This window comes from Gracilinanus agilis, chromosome 1 (genome assembly GCF_016433145.1).
Source record: "Gracilinanus agilis isolate LMUSP501 chromosome 1, AgileGrace, whole genome shotgun sequence".
Classification (NCBI taxonomy): domain Eukaryota; kingdom Metazoa; phylum Chordata; class Mammalia; order Didelphimorphia; family Didelphidae; genus Gracilinanus; species Gracilinanus agilis.
Genome location: NC_058130.1, coordinates 113,533,994 through 113,554,585, shown reverse-complemented (window position 1 = coordinate 113,554,585; position 20,592 = coordinate 113,533,994). Strand labels below are relative to the sequence as shown.

At 34.2% G+C, this 20,592-nt stretch overlaps 1 protein-coding gene across 1 annotated transcript in view; it reads left to right on the top strand.

Moving 5' to 3' along the window:
- The window catches only part of CCDC171 (coiled-coil domain containing 171), a 508,587-nt gene that overhangs the window by 55,323 nt on the left and 432,672 nt on the right, over positions 1 to 20,592 (top strand). Inside the window, exon 6 of the mRNA XM_044685358.1 lies at positions 1,850 to 1,996. Coding sequence (XP_044541293.1) covers positions 1,850 to 1,996 — 147 coding nt within the window. The remainder of the gene's footprint in view (positions 1 to 1,849; positions 1,997 to 20,592) is intronic.

Below are 20,592 nucleotides of genomic sequence, written 5' to 3'. Positions count from 1 at the left end.
GCCATACCATTACTAGGTTTGTATCCCAAAGAGATCATAGATAAAAAGACTTGTACAAAAATATTTATAGCTGTGCTTTTTGTGGTGGCAAAAAACTGGAAAACGAGGGGAATGGCTGAACAAATTTTGGAATGGCTGAATAAATTGTGGTATCTGTTGGTGATGGAATACTATTGAGCTCAAAAGAATAATAAACTGTAGGAACTCCATGTGAACTGGAATGACCTCTAGGAATTGATGTAGAAACAATTTTTGACAACAGTTTTTTGACATCACCCTTTATTTAGAAATTGTGTTTCCATTTTGACTTTACCTTGATATGTTGTATGAGATATTGGTCTATGCCAGCATTGGTGCAATATTGACTTGTGTTCAGAGCTGGCACTCGGGGAGCTGATCAGTTTCCATACTTCCAAGTGCCCAAGGACATTTTTTTTGTATGCTCTCCCGCTCAGCTCAGCCTCTCAAAGCGAGCATGTCCTACGCTCTTTCTTTGGACAGGCAGTTTGAAATTGCAATTTAGGCATGTGAATTTGAAAACCTTCGCCAATGCCAACACTGGTCTATGCCTAGTTTCTGCTATGCTGTTTTCCATTTTTCCTAGCAATTTCTATTGAATAGTGAGTTCTCTTTGGGTTTGTCAAACACAAGTTTACTATGGTCTTTTACTACTATGTGTTCTATTCCATTGTTCCAGTATTGTCTGTCTGAGCCAGTGCCAGATTATTTTTATGATTGTTACTTTATAATACAATTTGAGATCTGGTATAGCTAAGCCACCTTGCTTCATGGTTTGTTTGTTTTTTTTTCATTATTTCCTTTGATATTCTTGGTCTTTTATTGTTCCAAATGAATTTTGTTATTCTTTCTAGCTTTTTGAAATAAATTTTGAGTACTCTGATTGGTATGGCACTGAATACATAATTTAGATAGAATTATCATTTTTATTATATTGGCTTAGGCTGTCTATAAGTGATTATTATCTGACAATTTGTGAAAAATGTTTTGTAATTGTGCTCATACAGTTTCTAGGTTTGTCTTGGTAGGTCTATTGCTGGATATTTTATATTGTCTATATTTATTTTCATAGGTTTCTCACAAATGCCACTTTCTTGACCTGCTTTATATATTAAAAATTTTTTGTCGTTGATGGTTAAATTCACAATAATAATAATATTTAATTTAACAAATTTATCTGCTATGTTGTAGAAAACTCATAATTATATCATGAAGGGAGTAACAATGCCAATGAAATCATGAATCCTTGGAATAAGGAAGGCTTTTAAAGTTTAGGTGCTAACTGATATGCCCTAAAATTGAACTTTGAAAGACTTAAGTAGTAGATCCTACTTGGAAAAGTTTTCCTCTTCTGCTCTATTTTTTGATAACTTTGTAATTGAAGATGAAATAAACTATGGAAATTTCATTCAAAAATAAAGTTATTTTAAATGCCATGACTTCATAGCCAAATCTCTCAAATATTACTAGAGAATCAACTAATTCAGCCTTTAGTACATGAAATAATCTTATATGTTTTTATCTTAAGATATTCTTAGAAATTAATGAGGTAAACAGACATTGTACAGGCTAATAGAATTAAGAAAATATATATATTCACAAAGGTTCATTTAATGTGCATACATTAATAATATGCTATACCTATTTTCAGTTAATGTACAATGGTAACACTTTACAGGTTGAAATTTACCTTGAGAACATGTGATCTATCATATTTGTGTTAGTTATTAACCCAAGTAAATACATTAAATCCCATGCTCCTTTTTTTGTTAATCTTTATATACTTCTTTTGTTTATAGAATATATTGTAAAAAGTAAATTTTTTTTCTAGGAACAAGATAATGCTATACAAAATATGCATAAGAAAATTGATAAACTAGAATTAGAACAACTTGATTGCTCTAACCTTCTACGGCGACAAACAAGTGAACTTGAAATAAGTACTACCCGAGAGGAATTACTTAGAAAAGAATATGAGGTAAGCTGTCATTATCCTCTTTTATTCAGTTATTATTTTACCCATGTACAATCACTGCTCTTTCACAAACAGTAGTACTATATTTTGCAATTTGAGTTATGAGGGAGGACAAGTGATATTAATGATAATAATAATAGACATAGCATTCTGATTTATTAATCATATGGCATATTTACTTTGACTCATATGCATATTTATCCTTGTCAGACGTGGGAGCATTATTACCTCCAAACATTGTAGATTGTATTTTGTATGCCAGTCTATTAGTCTTGTAACTCTTTCACTTCAAATATTCAGTTAGATAGTTTGGGATTATTGGAGAAAGCACTGAATTTGGAGTCAGGATAACTGGGTTCACTTTCTTAGCTCTGACACTTACTTTGTGATCTTAATCATATTTTTTTATACATTTAATCACATTTCACATAAATGATATATTATATTTCACATAAATGGTATATTAATGATAATGATAATTAACTTTTATATAATACTTTAAGGTTTGTGAAGTGTTTTACATATGTTGTCTTATTTGATCTTTGCAGCAATTCAATGAGATAGGTGATATTGCCATGCCCATTTTACTGATGGGGAAGTAGAGGTTAGATAACTTGTGTTGGCAGACACAATAAGTGTCTGAGGTAGGATATGAATTCAAACAATCCTCTAGGTCACCTAATGAATGATTCTTTGCTCAGTGGCTTCACAGCCTTGTTATATGTAAAGTGATATGTAAACTAAAAAAAATTTTAAAAATGAAAGTTTCTACCATTATTATATCTTAAAAATGTTTTTGATTCAGATAAGCTAAGTAATTTACTTTATATCTAGGAAATTTTTAATACCTATTCTTATGTTATCATGGTGAGGTTTGAAAGTAAATATTTCCATTTTAAAGGTGAGATATCGCTCTATTCTGTTTAATATTTTTATCAGCGAATAAGATGAAGGCATGATTGTCATGCTTAGCATATTTGTGTAACAAAGGTATAAGGATCTGCAGACACACTGGATGACAGAGATAGGATCCTAAAAGCTCATGATGGTCTAGAACTGTGAGCTGAGTCAAAGAAAATAGAAATTAATAATAATGAATGTAAATTCTTAAATTTGGAGTAAAATCACATTACAAATACAAAATAGAGTATATATGTTTAGATTGCACTTTAATTGAAAAACATTTATGGATATTAGTGAACTGAAAACTCAATTTGTTATTAAATATGAGATGGCAGTCAGAAAAGATGGAGGAACTATGGGAAGACAGCCACTTTAATTAGCATTACACTCTGTTGGTAGATCTTTGAGTATATTTTTGAGTATTCTGAAACACATTTGAAATTATTGGTGAAAGAAAATACATGGTTCATATCCTTTGATTCACCATTACTACTATTGGATATTGTACCCTAAAAGTGAAAGGCAGAGGGGAAAAAAAAAACATTTACTGAGCATTTAAGTTCCTATTACATGCTAGTCACTGCATCAAGCACTGGGAATATAAAGACAAAAAATGCAACAATCTACCTTCAAGAGCATGTATTGTATCTCAGGAGACAATATATACACAAATAAATATAATAAAAATATATACACAATAAATTATTTGTTTTAATGGGCAGAGAACTAGCAGCTTCATGGGATCTGGACAGAGTTCACTCAGCAAGTAGAATGTGAATCAAATTTTGAATACAACAAAATGGGGCTGCAAATATTTAGTTTATTCAAAGCATGAGAGACTATCAATCTGTAGATATGGATTTAGGAGGTGAAATGTCATAAATAAGAAATAGCTAGAAGGCTACCACTACCCACCTCCTGACAGATAAAGTACTCAGACTGCAGAATGAAGGAAATTGTTTTTAGACATGGCCAACTTGAGAATTTTCTTTTTTTGCTGAACTATACATATTTATTACAAGAGTTTATTTTTCTTTTCAAATGGAAGAGGGAAAGAAAATATATGCTTGCTAATTGAAAAAGAAATAAAAAAACAAAGAAAATATTTATAGGAGATATTTTTAGAGGAGTTATCATCAAGTATTTGAACAAATGTCATTAAACCTATTCTGTTTGACCCCAAAATGGAAGAATCAGAATTGAGGAGAAGTCGCAAATAATCAAAATTTAGATTTGATACTGGAAGTTTCATAACTGCTGTCTCAGAGTAGAATTAACTTGTATTTACTTGCTATATGCCTAATGATCTTTTTCTTTACATTTGGTGACTTCATTTTGAATTTTATTTATTTTTAAAATAAAAGGGCAGCTGGGTAGCTCAGTGGATTGAGAGAGGTCCTAGGTTCAAATCCGGCCTCAGACACTTCCCAGCTGTGTGACCCTGGGCAAGTCATTGCCTACCCTTACCAATCTTCCACCTAAGTGGAATAAGTCAATACACAGAAGTTAAGGGTTTAAAATTAAAAAAAAATAAAAATAAAAATTTTATTATTCTTTTTTTAATCAGTGAAATTTCCTTTCTAACTTTTCTATACCAACACTTCCTCCCCACATGAGAATGAAAGTAAAATAAAACTCATCATAAAAATGCAGTTGATCAAAAAGAAATTCTATATTGGCCATGTTTAAAAACAGTTTGTTTCATTCTTTACTCTGAGTCCACCTCTCTATCAGGAGATATGTTTTAACATTAATCCTCTAAAACCATGTTTATTAAATTGATAAAAGTTACTAAATTCTTTCAAAATTTTTTTGTCATTATCCTATTGTTGTCATTATATAAATTGTTCTCTTGGTTCTGGTCACTCTTTTTCAGTTCATACAAATCTTCCCAAGTTTCTTTGAAAAAATCTCCATCAGTTCTTATGGTTGTGATATTTCATCATATTTATATACCATAACTTGTTTTTCCATTCCCCAAATTATGGATATTCTCTTAGATTCTCATTCTTTGCCACCTCAAAAGTACTATAAATTTTTTTTTGCACATCCGTAGATTGTTTTATTTAGGACTAATCCCTCCTTTAAATTATCTTCCTTCCAATTTCTTCTTCCTGCCTTCTTTACTTTCCTTCCCATTTATGTACCCAGTTCTCTGTGTGTATGTGTTTATATGTGTGTATGTGTATGTGTGTATACTTCTTTACTTCATCCAATTCAGAGTGAGATTGAAGTGTCAGCCATTCCCCTCAATCCCTATTCATTTTTACATGTCTCCCTATATGTCCTGATTATGAGATACATTTTTCCCCCAACTTCTATCTCCCTTCTTACTGTGCATTTTTTTTTCTTCTCTTTCCACTCTTTTCCAGAAACCTCTAACAGGTAGAACACATGTATCCCTCATCTTTGTTGTCCCTCATGTAGTCCCTCATCATTGTTCATTCATTTTACCTTTTCATGTTTATCTTCTGTGTTTGAACATCAGTGTGTTGATGCAACTCTGTTCTTTTCATCAGGAATATTTTGAAATTCTGTTTCGTTAAAGATCCTTCCCCCCACCCCTCCACCCCGCTATAGCATTATACTGAGGATTTTCTGGGTAAATTATTCTTGGTTGTAAACCTGTATTTTTTGCTTTCTAGAATATTGCATTTCAAGTTCTCTCTTTCTTTATAATGGTGGCTGCTCCATCATGTATGATCCAAACTGTGGCTCCTTGGTTCTTAGATTCTTTCTTTTTTTTTTTTTTTCTTTCTTTTTTTTTTTTTTAATTTTAAACCCTTAACTTCTGTGTATTGACTTATAGGTGGAAGATTGGTAAGGGTAGGCAATGGGGGTCAAGTGACTTGCCCAGGGTCACACAGCTGGGAAGTGTCTGAGGCCGGATTTGAACCTAGGACCTCCTGTCTCTAGGCCTGGCTCTCAATCCACTGAGCTACCCAGCTGCCCCGATTCTTTCTTTTTGATTGCATGCAGTATTTTGTTTTTACCTGGAAGTCCTGATTATGATGTCACTTTGAGGTTTCATTCAGAAAGCGATGTATATTTTTTCTATGCCCATTTTGCCCTTTGGTTCTAAGAAATATGAGCAGTTTTAAAATTTTTTGAAATATGATGTGTAGGCTCTTTTTGGGGGGCATAGTGTTCTGAGAGTCCAGTGATTCTTAAATTTTTTCTTCTTGATCTTTTTCCCCCCTAGGTCCTTTGTTTAAGGTATGAAATATCTTGCATATATATGTATATATTTATTTTGTTTTAATATATCTTATATCTCATGTAGACATTGGCTTCTATTTGGTTCATTCCAATTCATAAGTAGTTGCTTTGGCAAGGTTTTGCATCCCTTTTTTAAAGCTGTTTATATCCTTTACATTTTTTTTCTTATATATCACTCAATTCTTTTTCATATTTTTTCAAGTATTCTCACTTGTTAAAAAAAAATTTGGACTTTTTTTAAGCTCTTGCTTTATCTCCTCCAGGAATTCTAGTTGAATTTGTGTCCAAGCTGAATTTTTCTGTGACTCTCTTTGCTTGTAGATTTTTGGAATCATTCCCTTCTGATTTTGTGTCTTCAGCTTCCTTTCCACCATAACAGCTCTTTATGGTGGTACTCTTTTTTTTTTGTTTGTTTGTTTATTCTTCTAGCTTACTTTTTGACTTTGGACTTGATGTTAGGTCTGGACTCTGTGACACTTCTGGAGGGAAGATCTGGAATTGTCTTGTTGCTGCTTTCTTGGGGAGTATTGAGTAATGTTATTTTAGGATATTGGGGACAGGCTAGGGATATGCAAGCTTATACTTCTAAATGGTCTGATTCATGGCCAACTCTGCTTTCTGCTCCTGTTCTGATCCCTATAAGGTCATGACTTGGGTTTGTGTCAGAGCCATAGTAACCTGCTCTGAGACTTGACCTCTTATCCAACTGGGAATTTGCTGGTTCTAAGTGACAGAATTGCATGGTCTCAATTTGTCTGGGTTTTCTGCCTTGGTTATTCCTCTTAAAACTTGACTAGATGTTGAAATTAACAACCTTCTTTGCTTCTAGAGTCTGAACCACACTGCGGCTGCTTAATTTTTTTAATTTAATTTTTATAAAATTTTAAATTATATACTTGGTAACCACCACTACCAAAAACTAAACAAATGTATAAAGAAGATTATGTGCAGAACCACAAACTCCACATTGTTTATATTTTAAAATGTGTAAATTATATTTGTATGCTAATATAAACATTCTCTGTTTTTTGAGTTCCCTTTGGATTTGTTTTATTTGAATACTTTTTTCTCTTGATTTTGTGACTGTTATTTTAAAAAATTTTTATCATGGTATGTATTCTTCTTATTCTTTTTTCTTTTCTTTGCATCCCTTCATATATTTCCATTATTCTTTTTATATTTTCAACATGTTATTTCAATTACAATATATTATTTTCAACTATTACAATCTGTTCACCCATTTCTCCCATTCATTGCATTTATTTCCATTTATTGTGTCATAACAAACAAAGCTTCCAGGAGTATTTTCATACAGACGCAGCTTTTTACTCTCTCAGTAATGCCTTTATGGAAGTAATGGAAGTAATGGAATCCCCAGGTTAATGAGCAGGAACAGCTTTACAGCTTTTAATATGTATATATATTTCCATCTTGTTTCCAAAAAAATTTCATAGCTACTCTAGCAATACAATATTAGGCCTGTTTCTCCATATTTCTATCAGCATTTAATTTGATCACTTTAACTCATTTGGTTCTCAGTTAACATACATTATTACCAGGACCATGTTTTGCAAGATTGGTCCTTAAGCAACAAAATCTGTTGCTAGGACCATACTTTTTCCAAAACAAGTCTTTGCAGCTTGGTCATACTTAGTGGGATTTTTCTTCCAGTGCCACAACCCCTCAGAAATGCAGGATTATCTCCATAGTATGACTAGTGTTAAAGTAAGACTTCTACAGAATACTTATGCTCTGTAATCCATTGTTGTCCCACTAGAAATCATGTTTGGAATACATGTATGCTCAGACTTAGATCTATTACTAACCTCATGCAAGTGTGTGTGGACTCTCCAGATATCTATTTTATTTAACTTATCTAAGGTTCTATTAATCTCTTTTACTTTCTTATTTTTGGTGGGGGTTATATTCATCTAGTTTTCAGAGGGGAAAATTAAAATCTGCTGCTATTATTATTTTGTTATCTGTTTCCATCTGTATCTCATTTTTAATTGAGAGCCAAGCCAGGAGATGGGAGGTCTTTGGTTCAAATCCAACCTCAGACACACACTTCCTAGCTGTGTGATTCTGGGCAAGTCACTTAACCCCCATTGCCTAACCTTTACCGGTCTTCTTTCTTGGAACCAGTGCACAATATTGATTCTAAGATGGAAAAGTAAGGGTTTCAAAGAAAAAAAAAGAAGAAAATCTGGATGCTATAACACTTGGTACATACAGGTCCAATATTGATAATACTTAATTATCCACAGTACTTTTCAATATAATATAGTTATTCTGTTCATCCCTTCCATTTATATCCATTTTTAGCTTTAATTCTGTCAGAGATCATGATTGCTGCCCCTGCCTTCTCTGGATCAGCTGAAGTATAATAGATATAATATATTTTGCTCCAAATCCTCACCTTCACTCTATGTGCAGCTCTCATTTTTGGTATGTTTCTTTTTTTTTCTTTTTTTTTTTTAACCCTTAACTTAGGTGTATTGTCTCATAGGTGGAAGATTGGTAAGGGTGGGCAATGGGGGTCAAGTGACTTGCCCAGGGTCACACAGCTGGAAGTGGCTGAGGCTGGGTTTTGAACCTAGGACCTCCTGTCTCTAGGCCTGACTCTCACTCCACTGAGCTACCCAGCTGCCCCTGGTATGTTTCTTGTAAACATCAAAATGTCAGGTCCTGGTTTTTGAACCTTTCTGCTATCCATTTTCTTCCTCTTTGTGAATTTATCCCATTATCCTCAATGTTGTAGTTACTAGTTGAGCATTTCCATCTAGTCTGTCCTTCTCATTGTTTCTCCCCTTTTTCCTTTCTTTCTGCTGTATTCCTCCACAGATTTCCAATTTCCTTTGACCATTGCCTCTCCTATTCACATCCCTTTCCAAAAATCCCCTTATCCTCTCCCTTTGCTTTCCTATTTCCACATTGGCCCACCTTTCCAAAGGTCACTCCCTTATTTTTCCCCCTTTTTATTATTTTATCCATCTTTACCAAAACCCTTTCCTTATCTCCCATTTGTGCCCTCTTATTTTTTGATTCCCCTATTCCCTTACCTTATTCCCATTCCTTTTGATATATACTCCCCTCTGGGTATCCTTCCTTAATCTCTTTTTGTTATCCCCTTGTTCTGCTTTCTCTTGACCTACTCTTCCCTTCTGTTTCTCTGTATGTTAAGAAAATTTTACAACTCTAATTGTGTATGTTGTTCTTTATCCCAGATTTGATGAGAATTGAATTCTTATACTCATAACCTCCCTCCCCCCCAGCCTCCCCTTCTCCATGGCAGTTCCTCCTCTCATTTCCTCTTCCACATGAGTTAGCAATTTCACTCTATTTCCTCCTGATCTATTCCACTACATTTTGACTCATTCCGTTCCATTCCCTCTACTGCAGGTCTTTTATCCATACATACTTCTTCAACTTGCCCAGGCAATGATGCTATTTCAAGGGGCCATAGATGACATTTTGTCTTACTAGTGTTAAAAACAGTTTGACTTTTTTGAGTTACTTATGATTAATATTTCATTAACTTAGTATAGATCATCACCTTATAGATGACATTTTCTGCTGAATTCTGGGTTTTTCTCCAGGAATAATTGAAACTCCTTTAGTTTGTTAAATGACTATTTTTTCCCCATTTATAATAATGTTCATCTTTGCCAGAAAATTTTTTTTTGGTTATAAGCCTAGTTCTTTTGCTCAGCAAAATGCTGTATTCCATGTCCTGAGTCTTTTAATGTTGAAGCTGCTAAGTCTTGGGTTATTCTGACTATAGCTCCACAGTATTTAAATGTGTTTTTTTTCCTTTCTTGTTGCTTGTATTTCCTCCTTAAAGGGAGGAAGAGGGGAAGATAATTGAATTTAGCAATGGTGTCTTGTGCATTTTCATCTTTGGGTCTCTTTGAGGTGATGATTGGTGGATTCTTTCAATTTCTATTTTATCTTTTGTTCCTAGAATTTCTAGATAGTTTTCCTTAATGGTATCTAAATTTTATTTGGTTTGTTTGTAGCTTTCTAGTTCAATTATTCTTTTTTTAAAAAAAATTTTTTTAAACCCTTAACTTCTGTGTAATGGCTCATAGGTGGAAGAGTGGTAAGGGTGGGCAATGGGGGTCAAATCACTTGCCCAGGGTCACACAGCTGGGAAGTGTTTGAGGCTGGATTTGAACCTAGGACCTCCCATCTCTAGGCCTGACTCTCAATCCACTGAGCTACCCAGCTGCCCCCTAGTTCAATTATTCTTATATTGTCTCCCCTCAATCTATTTTTCATGTCAGTTGTTTTTGTGATAAAATGTTTCATATTCTCTTATTTCATTCTTTTGATTTTGCTTTATTATTTCTTATCATCTTAGTACATTGTTAGCTTCCTGTTGTCCCATTCGAGATCTTAGTATATTATTTTCCTCTGTAAGTTTCTGAACCTCTTTTTCTATTTGGGTGATCATTTTTCATAATTTTATTGCATTGCTCTTATTTTTTTCTAATTTCCCCTGCATTTCTCATGTGGTTTTTGAGGTCTTTTTAAAAGATTTTCCAGAAAACTTCTTTTGAGCTTGTGGCTGTTTATTGTAGGTGCTTTTACTTCACTGTCCTTTGAGTTTGAGCCAAGATCTTCTCTGTCCCCACAATAGCTATCAGGAGTTGGGTACTTTTTTTCTTTTCTTGCCCATTTCAATTAATTAATTAATTAGAATTTTAGCAGCCATGCCAATAGCCTTAATTATTGACTTTTCTCTAGAGTCCCACAATTCCTTTTGTGTTGATGTATGTTGTCTCAGGTTTTGGTGTTTTTCATTGGGTGTCTGTTTTTTCTTTGGTCTTATTTAGTTATTGCAGTTCAGAATATTATGTACTCAGGTTCCCTTCCTCAAGTACCAGTGGATGATTGACCTTAGGTATTCTAACTAGAGCCCTGGACAGTTCTGTTACTGCAACTTCAAGGAGCTAATCCACTTCCCCCTGTGGCAACAAACAGGGACTCCCCTCTCCTGGCAGCTTATGGGGCCCCAGTCCCTCTGCATATAAATTCATCTGTGGGTACTCTCTCCTTCTTTACTCTTCCTCTTCCATCCCCCACAGTCTCCAAAAGAGCAGATGTCCAGTTGGCATTTTTGGAGTCTCCAAAGTCCCTTATTTGTTAGCAGAGAGACTTGAGTTCCTGGCCTTAGGGCCTGGTGTCTACCTTCTCTGAGGTGTCTACTTTTATAGTCCCCAGACATGGGCTAACCCAGGTCTCCAGAGTTGATGTCGCAGTAGACACTGCTGTTCCCAGTGCCCTCTGCCTGAGGATTCCAGTGGTATACTGGGCAGACTGAGGCTTTCCCTGCTCAGCAAACAAGATGAGATTGCTAATCCTGACCTCCAGAGCTGCTTTGTGGATTCCTTCTGTTTGTTCTGTTCTTGTCCCTAGGGTTTATGGCAGTGGTGCTTAGGATAGGGAAGTTCTAACCTTTCTCTCCTTTATTCAGTTTCACTCTGAACTCCTATCTCTCTCTAAACCACCTTACTGTTGATTTTATGGAGTTATTCTTGTTTTTTTTTTTTAACCCTTGTACTTCGGTGTATTGTCTCATAGATGGACGATTGGTAAGGGTGGGCAATGGGGGTCAAGCGACTTGCCCAGGGTCACACAGCTGGGAAGTGGCTGAGGCCGGGTTTGAACCTAGGACCTCCTGTCTCTAGGCCTGACTCTCACTCCATTGAGCTACCCAGCTGCCCCGTTATTCTTGTTTTTTGATTTTTTTGGGGGGGAGGGAAGTTTCCATCAGGATTTAATCTGGTACATTTTCTAGATTGATTTGGAGATGTTTTGGGGAGGGGAGCTCTATTATCCCGCTTCCTCCCACTTTATTATTTTTGTTCAGCCTGCTTTATAAACGTCAATACTCTCATATTCCTCTTCTTTGTATCTTTCATTCTTCATAAATATTCTTTTACATTAAATTTAAATTTATTCTCTATTGCCAGTCCTGCCAAATTGGTGATATTATGAGTCAGAATTCCATATTCTTTGGCATCATATCATTTTGCAATAGATATACATATAGTTAAGCAGAGATTATCTTCCAAATTCTTTTAGGGTTTTAAATATATTTATTATATTTATGTTTATTTTATTTATAACATATAAATGTATATTATATTTAAATATATATATGTGTACATACACACACACATATATATATAACCCCCCCTAATAAAACTTGTGAATAATATCCAAGGGAAAAAGATGCTTCAACTTTTTTTTAATGAAAAAAATTATTTTGGATCATGTGCAATTAATACATAAGCTAAAAGAAATTTGAACCTTCAATATTATAAACACTTTAACTTTTGTTAATACTACTAATTGCATTTCATGAGGTTATTTTTAATGTGTTAGGTTCAAAAAATAATATTCTTCTGAGAAGTCATATAGTATGATATAGCTTAATCATCCTAATGTGGATCAATGGATTTTTGGATCAAAAACCTGCCCTTTCAGTTTTATAAAAGTGATGTTGAATACTTAAGAACCAAGAGAAAAGTGTACTGAAAAAAGAAAGATCCATTGCTTCTATAAAACACTTTTCAACCAAGAGGGATTTATTATCTTGGGAAATAAGCTTAACCCAATAACAGCAAAATATAGGTTTTACAAAGTGGAGACTCAAACCTAATTCCAAAAGAACTCCAGAATCTGTAAAAGATTATGGTGGAGTAACTATCCTTACTAATAATTGTTGGATTGCTTCTGTCAGTCAGTCTTTGTATAATAATAATAGAACTACCTTAGGATGTAACTTGGCTTTGAAATTATACTTCAACTCTAGAAGAAAAAAGGAAAGAAAATGTAAGTCATTTTGTGTAGAGATTTATTTTGTTTATTTAATCATTTATGAAAGCAGCTTTTGGAGATTGGCCATTTTTATACGCAACATTTGCTGTTAGAAATATTTTTTAAGGTCCTTATAATGTTATTATTAGTGGTATGTTATCCTAAGAACTGTGGTAGTACATCATCATGGTAAATATAATATGTTAAGCAAAATGCTTTTTTAAAGAAAGTTTATAAAAATCTTTGAGTACTGAAGTTTTACTTAAAAAGAGAGGAAGACTTCATTAATTTCCTTTTCTCTAGTCAAAATTCATCAAGTTAAAAAACTCAGTGCCTCTCATCTCTGAATGTTCTTCTTCCTCATCTCTGCTTCTTACAATCTCTAGTGTACTTCAGAACTCAACTAAGGTATCACCTTCTCATGTGAAATATTTCATTTCCCAGTTAATAGTACCTCTTTTTACCCCCTTTACATTATCTCATGTAACCAGTAGGTGTCACTATGAGATAAAATTTGTTGAAAACTCACTTTTCTGACTCCTCCCATCAAATAATGCTGGGAAGGACAGATTCTTTCTGCACTATACCTTTCTTCTCCCTTGATGGTCCCAAGAGACACAGCTTTCTTTTGGTTTATTCTATCTCTGTCAGAGCTTGGAACTTTCCCCCTGACTTTTTCAGCATTAAGCTAAACCTAGTTTTAGTTTAACAACTATGATCAGCTTAAGCCTAGGGCTAAAATGATCCTGAGATCACATGCATAGGCAGTTAGTCAATTAATACATTACGCTCATAAAATGTGCCAGGCACTGTACTAAAATTTAGGGTTACAAATAAAGTTAAAAGAGAGTACATGTTTTCAAGGAACTCAAAATATAATGGGGGTAAGAACATGAAAAATCACTCTGTAGAAACAAAAAAATATACTAAATAAATAAAAAATAATCAACAAAGGAAAGCAACTAGAATTAAGAGGGATTGGGAATGGCTTCCTTTAGGTAAGATTTTAGCAGGAATTTAAAAGAATCTAGGAAGCAGAGATAAGGAATGGGAGTATTTTATATTAATGAAAATGCCTGGATTGAGAGGATAGAATGTCTCTGAATCATAGAATTTGTGGTATATAATATAAGGTATACAAAGAGTGGGAAGGGAAGGGAAGGGGAAGATTATAAAGAGTCTTGAATGCCAAGCAAAATTTATATTAAAACTTGGCGGCAATATGGAGCTACTAGAATTTATTGTGTAGTGGGGTAACATGTTCAGACATCAGACATGTCAGATTTCCTGAATCTTGTGAGATTTGGAAAATCACTTTGATAGCTAAGTAGAGGATAGATTGGAGTGAGAAGAGACTTGTGGCAGGCAGAACTACCAGCAAACTATTGTAAACAGGTATGCAGTAATGATGGTCTCCACTAGGGTGATGGCAGTGTCAGAAAAGAGAAAAAAGAATGTATGAGACATATTACAAAGGAAAGTTGACAGACCTTGGCAACAGATTGGATAGCAGGGGCAAGAGAATGAAGTGTTCAAGATGACACTTAGGTTGTGAGCTTGGGGAACTAGGATTGTGATGCCCTTAAAAGTAGTAGAGAAGTGTCCCAAAGAGATCAGAGAAAGGGGAAAAGGATCTGCTTGTGCAGAAATATTTTTAGCAGCTCTTTTTGTTGTGACAAAGAATTGGAAACTGAGGGGGTCTCCATCAACTGGGGAATGGCTGAACAAATTGTGGTATATGATTGTAATGGAATATTGTGCCATAAGAAATGATGAACAGGATGATTTAAGAAAATGATGAAAGACTTATATGGACTAATGCAAAATGAAGGGAGCAGAACCAGAAGAACGTTATACACAGTAATATCAATATTGTATTATTATCAATTTTGAATAACTTAATAGCTATCAATAATGTAAGGATCCAAGACAACCCCAAGAGACTTATGATGAAAAAGGATATCTACAGCCATAAAAGGAACTGATGGAGCCTGCAGACCTAAACATACTAATTTCCGCCTTATTTCCTTCATGAATTTTTCTTGAATATGCAATATATGTCATCTTTCACAATATGATGAAAATGTAAATTGATAGCATGTGTATAATTTATATTGCTTGTTGACTTGAGGAAGGGGAAGAGGAGGGAGGAAGCTAGAGAATTTGAGTTACAAAATGTCACAAAATGAATGTTAAAAATTGTTTCTGTATGCAATTGGAAAAATACAATAAAAACAGTAATAGGAAAGTTTGAAATGTTTTGGGGAAAAGATAATGAAGTCAGTGCTAGTCATGTTGAGTTTAAGATCCATGAGATGTCTAATAGGCAATTGGAGACGCTTTACTACTAGAGATCCCAGAGAGGATGGGGCTAGATAAATAGATTTGAAAATCGCTATCATAGAGCATCACCTGAATTCTCTTCAGTGAATATTGAATCCGTGGGAGCTGAGAGTAGTGAAGTAGTCTAAAGAAAGATAGGAGGAGGACCCAGAACAGAGCTTTATGGGACACTCATATTTAGTGAGTGTGACCTGGATGAAAATCCAATGAAGCCGACTAAGGAGCAATCACATAGGTAAGAGGATAACCCAAAGAGGGTGGTGTCCTTTGTAAGGAAATTTAGTTAAGCAACCCCTCATTTATATTAGCTTAAGAATTCCTTTAGTTAGATGACCTTGAAACTGTGCTATTTGTAGTTAGAATATAGTCCTAGGCAAAAGTCTATGTAACCAGATTAAGAATAGGATGATGTCTGAGGTATAATTTCTAGTATGTGTATTGTGATTATAATTTTAAGTGTGGGTATTCTCAAATTAATCACAAGTAAGTTACTATATTAATCCTAAGTGTAAGCCTTTTTTGTAATGTACTTTATATCAAACTAATTTACATAAGAGGCTACAGGGACCAGAAGGCCACCCCAAAGTCATAGGGGATGGGAGCCTTTAGAAGTATGGAGCCTTAGAGACTAGGTACCCTCAGAGCGCTCATGAGGGTTGGGATGTACTATGCCAAGAATGACCTGTAAAGAAGACTAGGTCAAAAATGTTTTGACCTGTCTGTAAGTCACTATTCAAGATAAGAGTGACCCTTGTAAGTCTTCACTCCTACTCTGTGAGTTCCTTGTTTTGCCTTTAAAAACCTGTCAATGTCAATGATCAGGGAGTTGGAGACTCAGCTGGGGAAGCAATAGGACCTCTGGCCCTGTGATTTCTCTGTCACAATAAAGCCAGATCTTTGCCCAGGAGGTTTTCGCAGCATCTCATTTTTATAGCTTGAAACATAGAAGAAAGTATCAAGGAGAAGTGGAAGATTGATAGTGTCAAAGGCTGCAAAAGATAAAAAGGATGAGAATTGAAGAAAGGCATTTGGATTTGGCAATTATAAGGTTATTAATTATTTTGGAGAGAACAGATTCTCTTGCATGATGAGGATAGAAGCTAGGCTATAGGGAGCTAAGAAGGCAGTGAGAGAAGAGGAAGTGGAGGTACCTCTTATAGATGGCAGCCACGAGGATTTTAGCCACAAAAGACTTTCTGTGCCATCTTTGTAGCTTATTAAAATATTATTAATTACTGAGTATCTGGGTTGCATATTGGATAGAACATTGGACTTTGAGCCAAGAAGACATACATTCTTAACCAGCCTAAGACACTAGCACTGTGAACTGGGACAAATCACTTAAACTCTCTGCTTCAGTTTCTTTATGTGTAAGATCAGCAAAATAACTCCCACCACCCAGAATTATTGTGAGGATAAAATGAGATAATTATTTGTAAAGTACTTTGCAAACCTTAAAGAGCTACATGAATGCTAGGTATTGTAATGTTATTATTATGACAATAAGATTCTCTTCATTAGTTCAGCTTGAACCCTTAAGTTATGATAAAAAAATCCTGATTATGTGCACAGAGGTCTAATTCCCTGGACAACTTTATTTCTGTTTTCTGTAGTTCACTGGCATTTTCTATTGCCCTCCTTATATGCAGCTAATATATGGACTTTATTATAAAGTAGTTAGGATTATGCATTTTAATACGAATTAAAATTAAAAATTGGGAAATGGAATGTAAGCTTAAAATTAATATACAATATTTCCAAGTATCATATTTAATAAGATTTATTAATAATAACTTGAAGTAAAGGAAAATAAAAAGCTAGAGTAAAGAGGGAGCTAACCCAGCCACAGTCATGAGAGAAGAATGTGAAAAGGCTGAGTAACATACAACCTATTTACCAAACGTGAAGGTGCATTGTGGAGGAAGGGAAAAGGATTCTGGGAGATGAAATCCAAAGGTTCAAGATTTCTAATTACACAGAAAAATAGTTTAAAGCAAAAGCAACCTTATAGAAATACCTTCCAGCATGGGCCCTGGGGAGAGAGTTAAACTTTTATTTTCTTTTGACTTATTCCTGTCAGCACCTTCAATGTGTTTTTCTAAAGCAGTGGTTCCCAAACTTTTTTGGCCTACCGCTCCCTTTCCAGAAAAAAATATTACTTAGCCCCCTGGAAATTAATTTTTTAAAAATTTTAATAGCAATTAATAGGAAAGATAAATGCACCTGTGGCCATCACCGCCTCCCTGGATTGCTGCAGCACCCACCAGGGGGCGGTAGCGCCCACTTTGGGAATCACTGGTCTAAATGATCTATACTGATTTTGATAAAATTTATGGAGAGCAGTTTGGCAAGCCATTAACACATTTATTCTGAGGAGAAGTTAGGATGGGAAATAGGAGGGAATAAAGTGAGTTAATCTCTCTAATAATGTATAACTATGTCTACAATCAAAATCATATACTAAAATTTTAAGAAATCCTAAATATGCCCTCTTGGGCAGGATCTTCTTGCCTTGCAAAGCAGGCCTACTATCTGGAAATATATTCCCTATTTGCCTACGCTAATAAATGAACATTAATCCTTAAAGTAGTTTTTATTAATTGTCAGTTGTAAAACTGCCTGTCACGAAGACACAGACACAGACTCCTACTTCCTCAAAGTTCTGAGGAGAAAAGCCCTCAGAGACAGACTCATTCTCAAATCAGTATGTAAATTCAAACACTCAGAAGTTAACTGCCAGTTCCTGAGAGAGACTCACACAGAAACCCTGCTCCTTAAGAAGCCAGAGAAAAAGAGCCCCCTGCCAACTGAAACCTTCCTTATATAGTTCACTTCTTAAAGAGATGGGGCTAATCTGTCTGTTACTGTCTCTTAAAGAGACAGAAGGAGATTAAGAAAATTCCTTTTAACACTGTCAGCACCTTCAATGTGTATTTTTTTAATTGAAATGTTTTTTACATTTAAGACTTGACTTTGGCACCAACCTGCAGTGCTTACTTAGTCTCATATTTTGAAACTTCCATCTCTAATCACTTGCAAGGTTTTCCTTCTATTCATTTGAAATGATACATGATGTTGCTCCAAAACTACTCTAATGTTGGCCTCTATCTGCTTTTCTCCTGTTATAGTTTTCTGTCTTGGCCTTATTTAAAAATCTAATAAATAAAAAATATCATAATTTCTCCTCATATCCCACTCCAGTACTTTATTAAAATGTGCTATTCCAGAGTTCTCAGAGGTTATAAAGCTCTGACAGGCCTTTTTAAGTAGGCAAGGCTTTGAGAATAGAGGGATGGCAATGAAATTGTCATCCAAGAGCTCACTTAACCAAGTTTAGAGAGTCTCATGACCAGAACTTTAACTCCTAAGTGATGACCTACTCCCTGCCAGGCATTGTAATAGGCACTGGGAGCTTTTTGCATGAATATTATAAAAATATCTTTAAAATGTCAAGAAATCTGTTCCACTTCTCTGAACTCTTGAACCTTCTCTTTCAAAAGTAAACACATATTGTCCTTTTGTTAATAATTCCTATGCAGTCACTTTTGGGAATCTGGTTATACTTGTAACTCTTATTTCCACTTATACACATGGATTTTTTCAGCTTTTTAAGGACCAGTGCAATTTCATTTGTCTCTTTGTACCCTTACTTACTGACATAATGCCTGGTAGGTAGTAAGTAGTTCATCACTTGGAAGCCAAAGTTCTGGTTATGAGCTTCTCTAAATTTGGTTAAATGAACTTTTTTGAATGGCAAACTCTTCATTGCCACTCTTTTTCTCAAAGCCTTGCTTGCTTGATATGGCTTATCAGAGCTTTGTAACCTTTGAGAATTCTGGATCCTTACCTTATCTAAATAAAGCATTAGAGAAGGATATAAGAGGAGAAGGTATTAAAACTTAATTTATCTAAAATTTCTATAATTATAAAAATTTATTCCATCTTTCCCCCCATTCTAATTTAGTGAAATTTTAGTATACTTTTTATGTCCACAGTTATCCTCCTTTCTCCTATTTCTATTTTGAAATGATTTTTATAGGCATTATCAGAGGCCTGACCCATTTTTATCTTCATTTTCATCTTCACTTTCATTAATCTTTAAGATATCTTTTACTCAGGATTATATTATGATCATTTGCAAAGTTAATTTAGGAAGCTTTGTGGTATAGGGCTAGACCTCAAGTTAAGAAGACCTGAGTTTAGATCCTTCTCAGATACTTACTGATTGTGGAATCCTAGGCAAGTTACTTCAGTTTCCTTCACTGTAATATGAAGATATTAATAGCACCTTCCAGGGTTTTTGTGAGGATAAAATGAGATATTTTAAAGCATTTTGCAAACCTTGAAGTTTCATATTCTAGAGATTAGAATTAATGATAATCAGAATAATTAGTATTTAGAATGAATGATAACTGTATCTGAACATTAAAATTAATAATAGTAGTAGCTAGTATTTTTATGGTACTTTAAGATTTGCAAAGCACTTTATATTGTGCTAACACATTTGGTCCAAGTTATAAGTATTACTCTTCTTTGTTGTTCTTGTTCTCTTCCTTCAACCATGGTCAAATGTAGGTCAACATATTTGGGGCTGTTATTTATTGAATTTTTGATAGTATTAATAATTAATAGTTATTAGGTAGTATTAATTAAATTAAGTATTAAAGTAAAATAAACTAAAAAATAAATAATTAAAGTTACTATTAATAACTACAGAAAGAGACCCAAAGAAATAATGGTTGGAGAAATGCAGAAGAAAACGTGATTTATCACTTATTTATATGGGTATATGATTTGGGGTTTTGAATTTAAAAGATCACAATAAAAATGAATAATATGGAAATAGGTTTTGAGTGATAATACATGTATAACCCAGTAGAATTGCTTCTCAGCTCTAGGAGTGGGGAGGGAAGAGGGGAGAGAGAGAACATGAATCATGTAACCATGGAAAAATATAAAAAATTATATTAAAAAAATAAAGAGACTCAAAGCAATCTAATCTATCAAAAACTACATAAATGATGATCCAAAATTTCCCTTAGTTGTGCTGTAGTTTTAATCTAGAAGCATGTCTTTTCTTGATTACTTTTATTATGTTGGAAATATTTGCTTATAATATATAGTCAGTCACCCTATCCAGCCCATTGTCTCAGAATGATCAAATATATATAATTAATCTTTTAAAAAATATACCAGTTATATATAGGATGGTGTTAATTTTTATTTATCCGGAACTGTTTCTGTTGTACCCTTTGCTAGAAACATGATAAGTGTAGGCCAGAGGAAGGAATGAGTAAAAATATGAG